Here is a 12,829-nt window from a genome sequence, read left to right on the forward strand (position 1 = left end):
CTGCATAAAGCTGGAAACGGCAAATGACTCCTTTTGTGAACGTTGAATAGATGTAGCGGAAGTTTCAACAGAATGACACGTTTTTTTGTAATATTTGGACCACCAATTTTTAAAATCCAAAATGTCATTAGTTCTTACCATTTGTATAGTAAATTTCTGCCTCTTTGCAAAACTACAGATTGCTTTAAAAACTTCCATTGGTGTATACTGCCTATCCATGCGATTGAGTTTGCGTTTGGCAAATTTATGAACCGGTATAAGTCAATGACTTAAATCTTTTCATAAATAAATGGAACATTTTGTTCATTGCCTACTTATCAACAGTACTGAGGACTAATGTTCTTTTATGACTAAACGTTAGATATAAGTATTGAAAACAAATTTTTGTCATAATCTCAATTTACCTAAAATAGTGACTTACCCACATAACAATTTCATGTTCTTAGTAGATTCATAGAACATACTTTTCAGAAAAAGTATATACTGAGAATGTGCGTAATTACCATTGCGAATGTGCAGAGCAGATACTGAGTATATACTACATTACAGTACTTAAACGTTCTATGTATATACTTAGAATGTACCTACTACCGCACTTCTTTTCAGTATATACCAAGAATGTTCTTTTTAGAACATTCCAAGGACGTGCTATAAACCTTCTATGTGTATACTTAGAACATACTACCGCACATCTTTTTAGTTTATACCAAGAAGGTACTTTTTAGAATATTCCAAGGAAGTGCTATAAACCTTCTATTTATATACTAAGAACGTACTACCGCACATCTTTGTATGGGAAGAATATTATATTTTTAAGAATATTCTAAGAAAGTGCTATCAAGTGCTATATTGCTTAGAAGTATGTTTTCAGCATCACCTAATCTCATCTTAGGTTCTACTGGTTCTACCAAATATCTATTTACATATTTTAATTGCAAATGAGAATGTAGTTAGTACCTACATTCTACAATATTACTTAAAAAGTAAGTACATATTTATAAATTTTAGTTATTTATATAAATCATTATATAATATTTAGCTAAACTAAACTATGCATAATAAGTAACTAAAATTTATATAATACTTATATGTACTTACCTATTTAAGTAATATTGAGTTATCAAAATAGATTATATGTATTTTGAAGCACCGCAAACAAAATAAACAGATTATGTATGTTCTTTAGTCCTAGTCCTACACTACTACATCATTCGCCTTCATCCTTAACACTGCATAGATCGAGATCCATAGATGATACAAATAATGAAATAATGCCTGTTTTCTTTTTCATATTTTACGGTTTTTTCCTATCCCTGATCCATTCAGGTAAGAATAGAAATGGTCAGAATATGATGGGGGAGGGGGGGGGGGGGGGGTTATGAATGTATTGTGGAATAACAAAATCGGTGTTGCCAAACGGGGAGAAATTTTCCTTTTTGCGGGAATTTTCAACATAAAAGGTGATAAAGGGAAAAAGTTAACTCAAAAGGGAATTATTGTTCCAGTCCAAATTGTAAAATATTAACAAAAAAATTCAAAATATTTGAAAATAATTCAACATATCTTCTCAGATTTTGTAAACAGGAGGGAAGTTTTTTTTTATAAAAGTGGGAATTTTTAAGGTAAGTTGACGGAAAAAGCTTACTCGACGGTTGGCAACGCCAAAGCCTTTGGTTGCTGTGGTTGTGCAGTTTGGCACGTTTTGGTTCTGCGAAATGGCCTATTGAATTGAATGTACCTAAATTCAAATTCGAAGGATGTAAAAATACTAATGATTCATGATAAACTCGAAATGGTAAAGTCATTTCAATTATGAAAACGAATTTTTAATAGTATCTATGTAAACGTTAATACAATTAATGTTTAAACTTTTTTACCCTACAACAATTTTGAAATGAAATTCGTCCAATACTACCTACATACATAAATTTTATTAATTATGTATTCTAAAAAATAACGAAGTTGATAATCTATAAGGCTAATATTATACTTCCTATACATACAAATTATTTTTAAGATATTTTAAAAGTATCTACTTATAAGTATGTGTTAAGAATGTACTTATAAGTATGTGTTAAGAATATTCGATAAAGGTATATTCTAAGAATAAACTTTTACGAATATTCCGAGATCCTACGTACACGAATATACTTAGTATATTCGGTACGAGAATATACTCTGAAGTATATGCAAAGAACATGAAATTTAGAATGTTTTTTAAGGTAGATGCTATGCTTGTACTACACATATACTAAAAAGAATATACTCCGACGAATGTTGGTAGTATATGCTTAGAACATGATGCGAACATCATTGTTATGTGGGTATATCCTTTCATAAATAAGCGATTCAATTTACAATGTATAAACTTTGGAAATCATGATTTGGGATTTACAGTGTATATACATTGTAAATCATGATTTGGGAGTGCTCCTAGTAGCATTTAACGTGTCTTGGTTTATTTATTTCTACTGCATCTTGATTGTAAATTTAGTATAGGAGGAATAAACTCAAAAGACGGATTCACACCCAATAATGTCATAAAAATCATCATATTCATCTTCTTTTTTTGGTGGCCTTCGACAGTAATCCAGTAGTCAGTATCGGACAACTTATAAGACATATCAATAACACGTCGATAAAGAGTTCTAAAAACAGCAGTTTTCTTATATAAGTGCAGACTAAAAATTAAAAGAATAACTCAGAAAGCACAAAAAATCGGCGATAACTTAATTAACCTATAAATTGTAAATGTCAATAGTGTCAAAATTTCATAGTTTCATGGAGTAAACTTGCCAGCGGTTGGACCAATTACAAACAAGCATTACAGCGCGGTAAATTTGAATCACTCCTCCTAGATAGGAGGATAGACTTTCTGATCCGTTTGGGGTTGAAAAGATAAATTGCGATGACCTTTTAGAAACCCATGGGCGTTATTCTTGACCGTTCGTAAACTTTAAGATCCTCGCGATTTAGTATAAAATATACTAAAAGTATATATGTATAGGTACTACTAAGTATAAAAATATACTAAAACGCGAGCGACCTTGAAGCTTACGAAAGGTCAAGAATAACGCCCCAGTTCTTATTACTACATTCATTTTATATCTGAATTGGAAAAATATCGTTAAAAAACTAATTAATATAATTTGCAACTTAACAATTATGTATTTTACAAATGCTTATCTTGAAATTGTGGTAGCCAAAAACGTCAGGTGAAGACGCTAGGTGTCGCGTCAGTCATGCACGGAGCGAATAATACAAACATTAAAAACATCATTAATTGATTGCATTTATTTACTTAACCGTACAAATTTATATTATCGACTGTAGAGATTGCAATTGTTGGATCCAGCATCCAGCAATCCAGCTGGATCCAGCGCTTTTTTTTACACGCTGGATCCAGCAAACCGTGCTGTATCCAGCAGCACGGATCCGCAAACATGTCAAATTTGAAATAAGTTAATTAATGTCTTCATTAGCCTCTTTATTCAAAGCCGTGAGTCGGCAACTTGCAATTCTATGACGCTAGCAGTAGCTCAGTATGCTGAAAAGCTTCTACAGCCTAAAAGTGTGCATCGATAAAGCGTTGATAGACATTGATTCTGAGATAAATTCTCTGCTGGCGAATGGTCAATAATCAATGAGTTGATCGCCACTTTTTAACCGGTGAAACTGGCTATAAAAGCTCTTTGCAGATGAAAGTTGACTTTGATAACGGCCGACACAACCATGAAATTTGCCTTAGACAAACTAAATAGCCAGGACTCAGCCTTAGTGCCGAAATATCTGAAGCACTACGCAACAGAATCGCGGAACGGTACCTTTCTGAAATTACAGGTACATTAGTGGACTTACAAAATCCAAAAAAGTATGGCGAAGGACTAAACAATCCTGGTTATTTCTTCATGCCGAAAAAGAATGCAATGCGACAAGAGATGAAAAATTTGTTGAGTCGTATAAATAAAGTGATTGTGGAACCAGTGCAAGAGGACATAATAGAAGAAGATGGGCCAACTAATCCGGAGCCCGTGAATTTTACTGGAACAAGAACTTAACATTGAATTGAAACAAGAAAGAGAAAACTTTTATAACGAGAAATAACTGATTCTCAAAAAGGAGGCGAAAGGCGATCATTTGTTCATGGTCTATGACTATTTAATGATCTTAAAACCGACCAGTATAGAGGCCGAAAGGGTTTTCTCCGCAATCAGCTATATGTGAAGTTCTGTGCGCAGTAGGTTAAGATCTCGTGTTTTTATGTGTGTAAGAAATCGTGTTTTTATTTTGATTCCACATTTTGCTGGATCCGCGCTGGATTCAGGCCAATCTTGCAAAAATCCAGCTGGATTGAAAATGCTACTGGATTGCAGTCCCTAATCGACTGGATCTCTACAATTTAATTTTCCTCATACAAGGTGATTGGTAAAGAATGGGCGATAGCTTAACCTTAGATTCCTGAGGTTAAAATAGGTCTATTTAAGCTAACTTACCTTAGTACGAAAGTTGAGAATATCCGAAATACAGGGTGTCAAAGTTAAACTTTTATTTTATTTATTCTTGAATATTTCCTAACAGGCATGGGATAATAACACGAAACTTGGTAAACGGGGTCTTTTGGGACGAGAAATCTAAATTCGCCACCAAAAATGATGTATTACCCAGATGGCGCCACATACGTCTTTCATCGCTCATTTAAGAGGTTCAGTTTTTTTTATTACAAACTCTATATACTTTTTGAATCAAAACTTTTATTCTCTTAATATTTTTATTTAAAAAAGGTATACTACATTCATCTCGCTAAACTCAACCATTTTCGAGATGAACGCATTTTAAATCTATGAGGCAACATAATTTTTTGCATAGTATCATTGTAGTTAGACCCGAAAAATATTTTAAAACCATAAAAATTTACAAAAATGTATTGCAAATTTCTTCAAATGGAATTTGCTATACAATGACATAAATATGAGAACTGGTACAATTATTATGGTTTAAATTTTACTTTTCGGATCTAACTACAATGATATTATGCAAAAAAAATGTTATATCGCAGATTTAAAATGCGTTTATCTCGAAAACGGTTGAATTTAGCGAGATGAATGTAGTATACCTTTTTTAAGTAAAAATTTTAAGAGAATATAAATTTTGATTCAAAAAGTATGTAGAGTGGGGGATAAAAAAATTGAACGTATTAAATGAGCGCTGAAAGACGTACGTGGCGCCATCTGGGTAATTCATCATTTGTGGTGGCGAATTTAGATTTCGCATCCCAAAAAACTCCCGTTTGCTACGTTTCGTGTTATTACCATATCTGTTAGGAAATATTCAAGAATAAATAAAACAAAAGTTTAACTTTGACACCCTGTATTTCGGATATTATCAACTTTCGTACTAAGGTAAGTTAGCTTAAATAAACCTATTTTAACCTTAGGAATCTAAGGTTAAGCTATGGCCCATTCTTTACCAAACACCCTGTAAATAGTAAAATCATTCTTCAAAATATTCTTCCCGAACGCACTTGAATTCTGGCGTTAGGTCACCCGTAGTGCTTCTCGAGATGTCGCGAAGTTTCGATCAGGGTGGAGCAAAGCTATTGCCCCCTCCTTAAGAGATGGTTCCTCCTGGAACCTTGCCGGAACTGGACACGGATGCTGGAAATTTTGAAGTTGATGATTTGTTTTCACCTTTCTTAATTTCCCTATTTAGCATACTTTCTGAGACACGAGCTGTTTGAGCTACTTGCTCTATTAGAAATAAAGGAGTTATGCAATATACCAAGTTTTTTCCCGTTTCACAAATAAATTAACGTTAAAGATAATGTGTCCCAAGTAGCAATTTGTCGACGCGACAACGTTGTCTACCGCGTGGCAACGTTTTCTTACAACGTTGTTATTGCCTAGAAGACGACCCTATTCTGCACTGATTTGGTGGACGATTTTTGAGTTGTCTTAACGTTGCCTAGGCAACCTCCTGTAAGCAACATCGTTTCGTAAGCGTTGCATAAGACAACTGAAGCGACTATAAAAAGCACATGCGCGTGCAATGGTTGCTCAAGGAGTCAGACTAGTTATGTTTTTTTACCTATATTTTTAACACCTGTATGGTGAATGCGAAAACCAAAAAGTAAACTGTTTTGACATCGTATTGGGTATTTAAATTTATATAAATACATAAAGGACTTATTACCTGATGTGAAATTTATAAACGCATCTCAGATTAACGTCAAATATGGATATTTCACCTTTAAAAAACACACGCGCTCCTTTTTTTATGACATTTTTGACAAAAATATGCAAATTTAAAAAATCAAATTTTAATATAAATGTCAAAATTTATGTTAAAGATGTTCTGTATAAATTTAATGTATTGATGGTGCTTTTAAAGGTATCAGAAAATGCCTGCATTTTTTATATTCTGTGTTTTCATTTTCTTTACATCCCAAAAATCTCAAGTAAAACCAAAATGGCGCATTAAACAATATTTCTTAAAAAATACCTTATAACCAACCTTAGACGGACAAGACAACTTAGAAGTCCAATCGCCAACCAAACCCGACCGCGCCGACTATCAAAACCATTTTAGAACACACCCTCTTATTGGGCGACAGAGGTCATGTGACCAGTGTCAAAAGTGTATCATTTTCATTAACAGCGTTGCCACATTTAGTAGATTTCTACTTTTTTGGTAGACTTTTGATATTTTTTAAAAAAATCTTTAGTTTATTTTTTAACCAGGAGGAGTAAACTTAAAAGGCACATTCACGCATAAGAAAGTCACTAGAATAACAACCAAATACGTCTTCTTTTTTGGTTGATCATGTCGGCCCTCAACGGTAATCCATAAATATTATATTATATTAATACGTCGCTAAAGAGTTCTAAAAACGACTGCTTTTTATATAAAAGCAGACTAACAATCATTAAAGGAATAACACAGTTAACACAAAAAGTCGCCGGTATAACTTAACTAACCTATGAAATTCCACTAGTGTCAAAATTTGATAAATGTCATTACTGTCAAAATTTTATAAGAGTGGAGTAAACTTGCCTGCAGTTGGACCAATTACAAACAAGCATTACAGCGCGGTAAATTTGAATCACTCCTCTTGGTTAAAAACAAACCATTAGTAGGCAATATTTTTTAGTAGATTTTTGGTATATTTTAACAGAATTTAATCAATTTTTTTCGAATCATGAGGAAACTGTAATAAGTATTTTTGAAAAATTTAAACGCAGAATGAAAGACTGCATTATTTAGAAAAACCGAAACGTTTCTTTTGAACGAGATATTTGGAATTAAAAGTCACACTAAATTTTTCTTTTTTTCACCCCTGTAACTTATTAAAATAAACATTATAGAAGTTTTCAGGGACTTTCGGTCCTCGGTAATAACGTAATCTTTCTTTGTGCGTTTAAATTTTTCAAAAATACTTATTAGTTTTCTAAGGATTCGCAAAAAATGAAAACATTTAAAATACATTGAACATTTTAACAGACGATTTGCGCCTATCCCCTTAAATTAGCTGTTGTTTTTATTATAAAAAATCCCAAATATATCCCAAAAATCCTTAAGTATATTTTAGTTTTTGATTTAGTAGATTTTAGCTAAAAAATGGTAATTACCAGTTGGTGGTTTGGAATAATTAGATTTCCAATTTTGTGGAATTCCTCTTGGGACATTTAGGACGGATGTGCATATCACTGATGTATTACTGTATATTTACATGGCCTAAAAAGAATCTACTGATTTTGTGAAAACAAAACTACTAAAAGAGTAAAAACTGACCTGGCAACCCTGTCTACGAAAGCTGATACAAAGATTAAGGTTATCAAATCTCAAATCTACTGATAAAACCATGGAATGGAAACCAGCTATTAAAAAAACAAATAAACAGGTTGTTAAATAAATTGAAAATTTCCATCAAAATAAAATATATAATAATAAGAAAAAAATAAGGTTATAAAATAAATTCTTTTTCTCCTCTGGAAATTGCCTCAAACGTATCACACCTCTAGAACAACACAGGGTCGTGACGTGACAGACAACTCTACTCAAACTCAACTACAGAGTCGGCCAGGGCGTAAATTAGTTTAGCATTATAACATTTTTAAGTCGTTGCGATTGTTGAAAAAACTGAACTGTGATATGTAGTTGCCACAATGGTAATAAATTAGTTGCCCGTATAACTAAAGGTTGTAACATCGTAATGTCAGTTGGGGTAGGGGACGTTGGCCGAAATAACTGAAAATGCTCTCGGGCAACGTTGTATACAGTGCATTTGTTTGTACTGACAACCAATGCGTCGAAAAATTGCTACTTGGGGTCTCTCTTTTTAGATAATAGATAGGATGAAAAATTAAATATCAGTTATGTTTAAGAAAAAAATAAGTTTACAGAAGTTTATTGTAACAACGCACAATGTTTTTAGAATGTCCGATTTAGTCCGAAGTTCATCTAGACCAGGCCTGTCCAACATACGGCCCCCGGGCCACAATGCGGCCCGCGTAGGCCCTTCATCCGGCCCGCGAGTCCCTTCTCACCGAACCCACACCCACGCAGAGCCACAGAGCTCACGCACATCCAGTGATGCCACAGCTACCGATTTTTCGGTAGATCTACCTGAAATGTCCGAAAACCTGTAAAATCTACCGTTCTACCGAAATCTCCTTTTTTCTACCGCAAAAACAAAATTATTACAAAATTTCTTTAGCGGATAGATTTGGCAACAGAGTTTGGTTAATTTTCAAGAATTTTTGAATCACTTTACTTAAATAGCTTGTAACACGTGCGAGCCAGGTAGCAGATATCAGATACGGATTTACTAATACTTTTATGACCACTGACCAGTCCTTTGTGCTTTTATAAATACGATTTTGTGGGTAAAATGTATCTACCTGAATGAGTGAATAGTGAAGGATTGTGGCTTATTTTGATATAGAAGATAATTCCAAACTAAAAATAGTATTTACTATTAAAACCTTAAACAGGAGAAACTTCTGTACCTGTACCTTTTAACTTTATTATTTATACTCGCGTATAAATACGGCTAACGGTAAACGTGCAGATACAGTTCCAGTTCGGAAACAAAGCGAAGATCAGCGAATACTTAAGGGCGATACAAGCAATTATAACGGACTTAGTGAAGATTCTTTTGGCGATTTGGTTCATTTGTGTTGCAGTGTTGATTTGTGTTTGTTGCAGAACATGATGTCATCAGAAAAAAAACGTAAAGTTGACAAAGAATGTCGAATATTTAAAAACAGTTGGACTGACACCTTTTTTGTCATAGAACAAAATGGTAACATACTGTGCCTCATATGTCATGAAAAAATATCAGTTTGCAAGGAGTACAATATAAAGCGGCATTATTTCACAAAACACGCTTCTAAATACGATGAATACCAAGGTCAAATTAGAATCGATCGAGTAAATTCGTTGAAAAAAAAATATGATCGGTCAACAGGCGATGTTCAGAATACCAACAGAAAACTCCGAGACATCCACAAAAATTAGCTTCATGATAGCAGAAGCCATTGCCAAGCGAAGCAAACCCCTATCAGACGGAGAATTTGTCAAGGAATGCTTGGAGATGTTTGCATCGGTAGCGTGTCCGGAGCAAGAAGCATTAGTTAAATATACGAATCGAAAATCTTTGCGGATTGACTACAGACGGTGCGCCAGCAATGACAGGAAGAACAAGTGGTTTTGCAGCTTTAATGCGCAAGAACGTCACACATACAATCATACAGCATCATTGTATTATTCATCAAGAACAGCTGTGTGCAAAAGTACTTGAATTGAAACACGTGATGGATAAAGTAGTGCAGACAGTTAATTTTATACGTGCAAGAGGACTGAATCACAGACAGTTCCAGGCTTTTCTGTCTGATGTCGGTTCAGATCACGAAGACATCGTGTACTTCAGTAGCGTTCGCTGGCTCAGTAGAGCATCCACACTTAAACGATTCTATTCGTTGCTCGACGAAGTACAGATTTTTCTTGAAAACAAAGGTCAAGAAATTGATTTCCTAACTGATGAGCAGTGGTTGGCTGATCTGGCCTTCCTGGTTGACATTACTAAGTACCTCTCTGATCTTAACTTAAAACTGCAAGGAAAAGATCAATTATGCACGCAGTTATATGAACACATTCAAGCTTTCACAAAGAAGCTCATATTGTTAGAAAAACAACTGGAACAAAAACAGTTGGTTCATTGGGAGACATCTGCCAGAAATCAAGAAATGTTGGACTTAGCCAAGTACGTGTCATTGTTGCAAAGATTGAGGAATGAGTTTGAAGAGAGATTCGTAGACTTCAAATTACAAATTCCTAACATGAAAGTGTTCCAAAATCCGTTTGAAATTGAAATTGATGGTGCTGTGCTGAACTTACAGATGGAATTGATTGAACTGCAAAGTGACTCTCTTCTAAAAACGGCATATCAAAGTTGCCTTCCGAACGGATTAATTGAGTTTTATAAAAAATATATTAATCGGAACCAATACCCAAACCTTACCAAATTAGCTCTTCAACAAATATCTTTATTTGGTAGTACATATATTTGCGAGCAGCTTTTTTCTCGCATGAAATATAATAAATCGAAAACGAGATCATCTTTATCAGACAATCATCTGACAGGCATTCTGCGCATAGCTACTTCTAAAATACCAGCTGACATAGATACACTGTGCAAACAGAAAAAATGTCAAACATCTCATTAGTAATAAGGTTTTTAGAGTGATAAGTAAAACTAAGGTTTTCTTCCTTAATAACGTAGGGACGTAGACAATATTCTTGTATATTTTTATTAACTGTTGTTTTTTTGTTAAATATTTCATTGATTTCAATTCGTTATTGATTGATTTTCTTTTGTTTGTATATAAAAAATACCTAGGTATTTGAAATAAAGATATCCAACTTATTTACTTTTTTTTTCTAGGTACTTATATTATAAGTACCTACTTCCTATTTAACCTACTTATCTACTTAAGTTACTGTTTTTTACTAAAAAAAGGTAGTTTATCTTTCAATACTTGCTGCCCATACTTAAAGTATCACTTTTTTGCAATGTAATAGCAAAAAAAGCAAAAAATAAAGACTACCGAAATTTGACGATTTCTACCTAAAAAAATCTACCGCAATTTGATGATTCTACCTGAAAATTAGCAGCAGCCTACCGAAATTTTGTCCAAGACCTGTGGCAACACTGCGCACATCCATCCATCCAATAGTCAGTCGGCCCGCTACAGTTACAAAATTACAAATCCGGCCCTCCACAAAATTATGTTGGACAGGCCTGATCTAGACCATATTCATCAAATTATTTAAAAAAAAATTACTAATTTACTGACTTTTTTAGCCTTTTTATAACAAGAAGTTTATAAAAACGTGTTAAGTACCTTTGTGGGAATGTAACTTTTAATAACTCCTTAACTTTGTCCACCAAAACATTTAGTTCATAAGGATCTTTTATTTTCTTTTCCAGTTCTAGTTTATTAAATTGTAATAACCTTTCATTCATTACCTTCCCAGAATGTGAGTTGATTCTTGAAACATCAAACTAAAAGCAAAAGGTTAATTTAATTTTAATGTTAAATATTATGTTTATGTGGTATTAAACCACAACTGGTTGTAATGAAAATAACATTTTATAATTTTATTATTTGATTATTCGATTTCCACTCTTAAACCGGGAGATATTAACAGAACTTCAACCACGATTTTCTAAGTCCTGCCCTTTGCAATACTGGAAGGTTAGAAAAGGTACTTAGAATTTATGGAAAAATCCACGGGTTTTCTGTGACATTTTCCTGTGAAAATTAGATTTTCCATGAGGAAAAAATAGGGAGTTGCAATGAAGTTCTGAGTCCTGCCATGTCCATAGAATGACAGGATAGGTACTATCAATTTTATGAAGAAAATTTTTTGGGCAGGAGGGCTGCAAAATTACTAAGAGTGTATATGGATATACGAACATGTAATGAAAATAATGAAATTTTCATAATTTTCGAGTCCTGCCAACTTAATAAATTAAACATAATTATTTGAAAATGATCGAAAAAAATGTTGGCATGACGCCTCCTAATTAACTGCACTTGTCCCTTGGAAAATTTTGTGGAAAATTTTCACCCTGCTTCCGTGATTTTCGAGTCATAAAATAAATTGTATTATAAAATAAATAATTTAAGTAGACATTATTCAAAATGGCAGGATGTTTAGTTACACCTTTTTTACTACACATAGTTAAAAATGTGTAAGAAAATTCGTGGAAAGTTACACGATTTTCTGAGTCATGCCATTTTGGACATATCTCAAGAATGTTAATATAAAGCTATTTACAAAGAGGCAGGATGGTTGTGTAGTTATTTCGTATATAAAAATAAAATTTTAAGTCAGGAAAATTTTTGCAGTTTGTTATACAAACATATTCATATCACCACAATTTTAACGAGTCATGCCATGTTAAGTATGCTTAAAAAACACTAATCTAAAACCGTTTATAACGTGGCAGGATAACAGCAAAGATATTTAATACATAAAAATTAATTTTTATATCGTTAAAAGAATCGTACGGTATTAAATATTATTTTTCTGAGGAATGTCTCGGATTTTTACAGACCTTTCAAAACTAATACCAAACTGTAACCTATTTATTTTAAGCGATTAGATCATATTTGTATCTAAGTAAACGTAATAAAAGTAATAGGAAGAAAATCAATAATTTTACAATTAATTGGTTATAGTAGGGATTGTACCTTTTATACAGGGTGTCCAGAAACTCTTCTAACAATCGAAGCCCGGAGATTCCTCAGATAATTTTAAGAAA

At 33.2% G+C, this 12,829-nt stretch overlaps 2 protein-coding genes across 2 annotated transcripts in view; one reads left to right on the forward strand and one right to left on the reverse strand.

The window, feature by feature from the left end:
* LOC126887097 (DCN1-like protein 2) overlaps positions 1-12,829 on the forward strand; it is a 72,348-nt gene that overhangs the window by 10,924 nt on the left and 48,595 nt on the right. The gene's annotated exons all lie outside the window — the stretch shown is intronic.
* The window catches only part of LOC126887094 (probable glutamate--tRNA ligase, mitochondrial), a 46,351-nt gene that overhangs the window by 5,540 nt on the left and 27,982 nt on the right, over positions 1-12,829 (reverse strand). The window contains exon 6 of the mRNA XM_050654429.1: positions 11,403-11,563. Within this exon, the coding sequence (XP_050510386.1) occupies positions 11,403-11,563 (161 nt within the window). The remainder of the gene's footprint in view (positions 1-11,402; positions 11,564-12,829) is intronic.

The sequence above is a fragment of the Diabrotica virgifera genome, chromosome 6, assembly GCF_917563875.1.
Source record: "Diabrotica virgifera virgifera chromosome 6, PGI_DIABVI_V3a".
NCBI lineage: Eukaryota > Metazoa > Arthropoda > Insecta > Coleoptera > Chrysomelidae > Diabrotica > Diabrotica virgifera.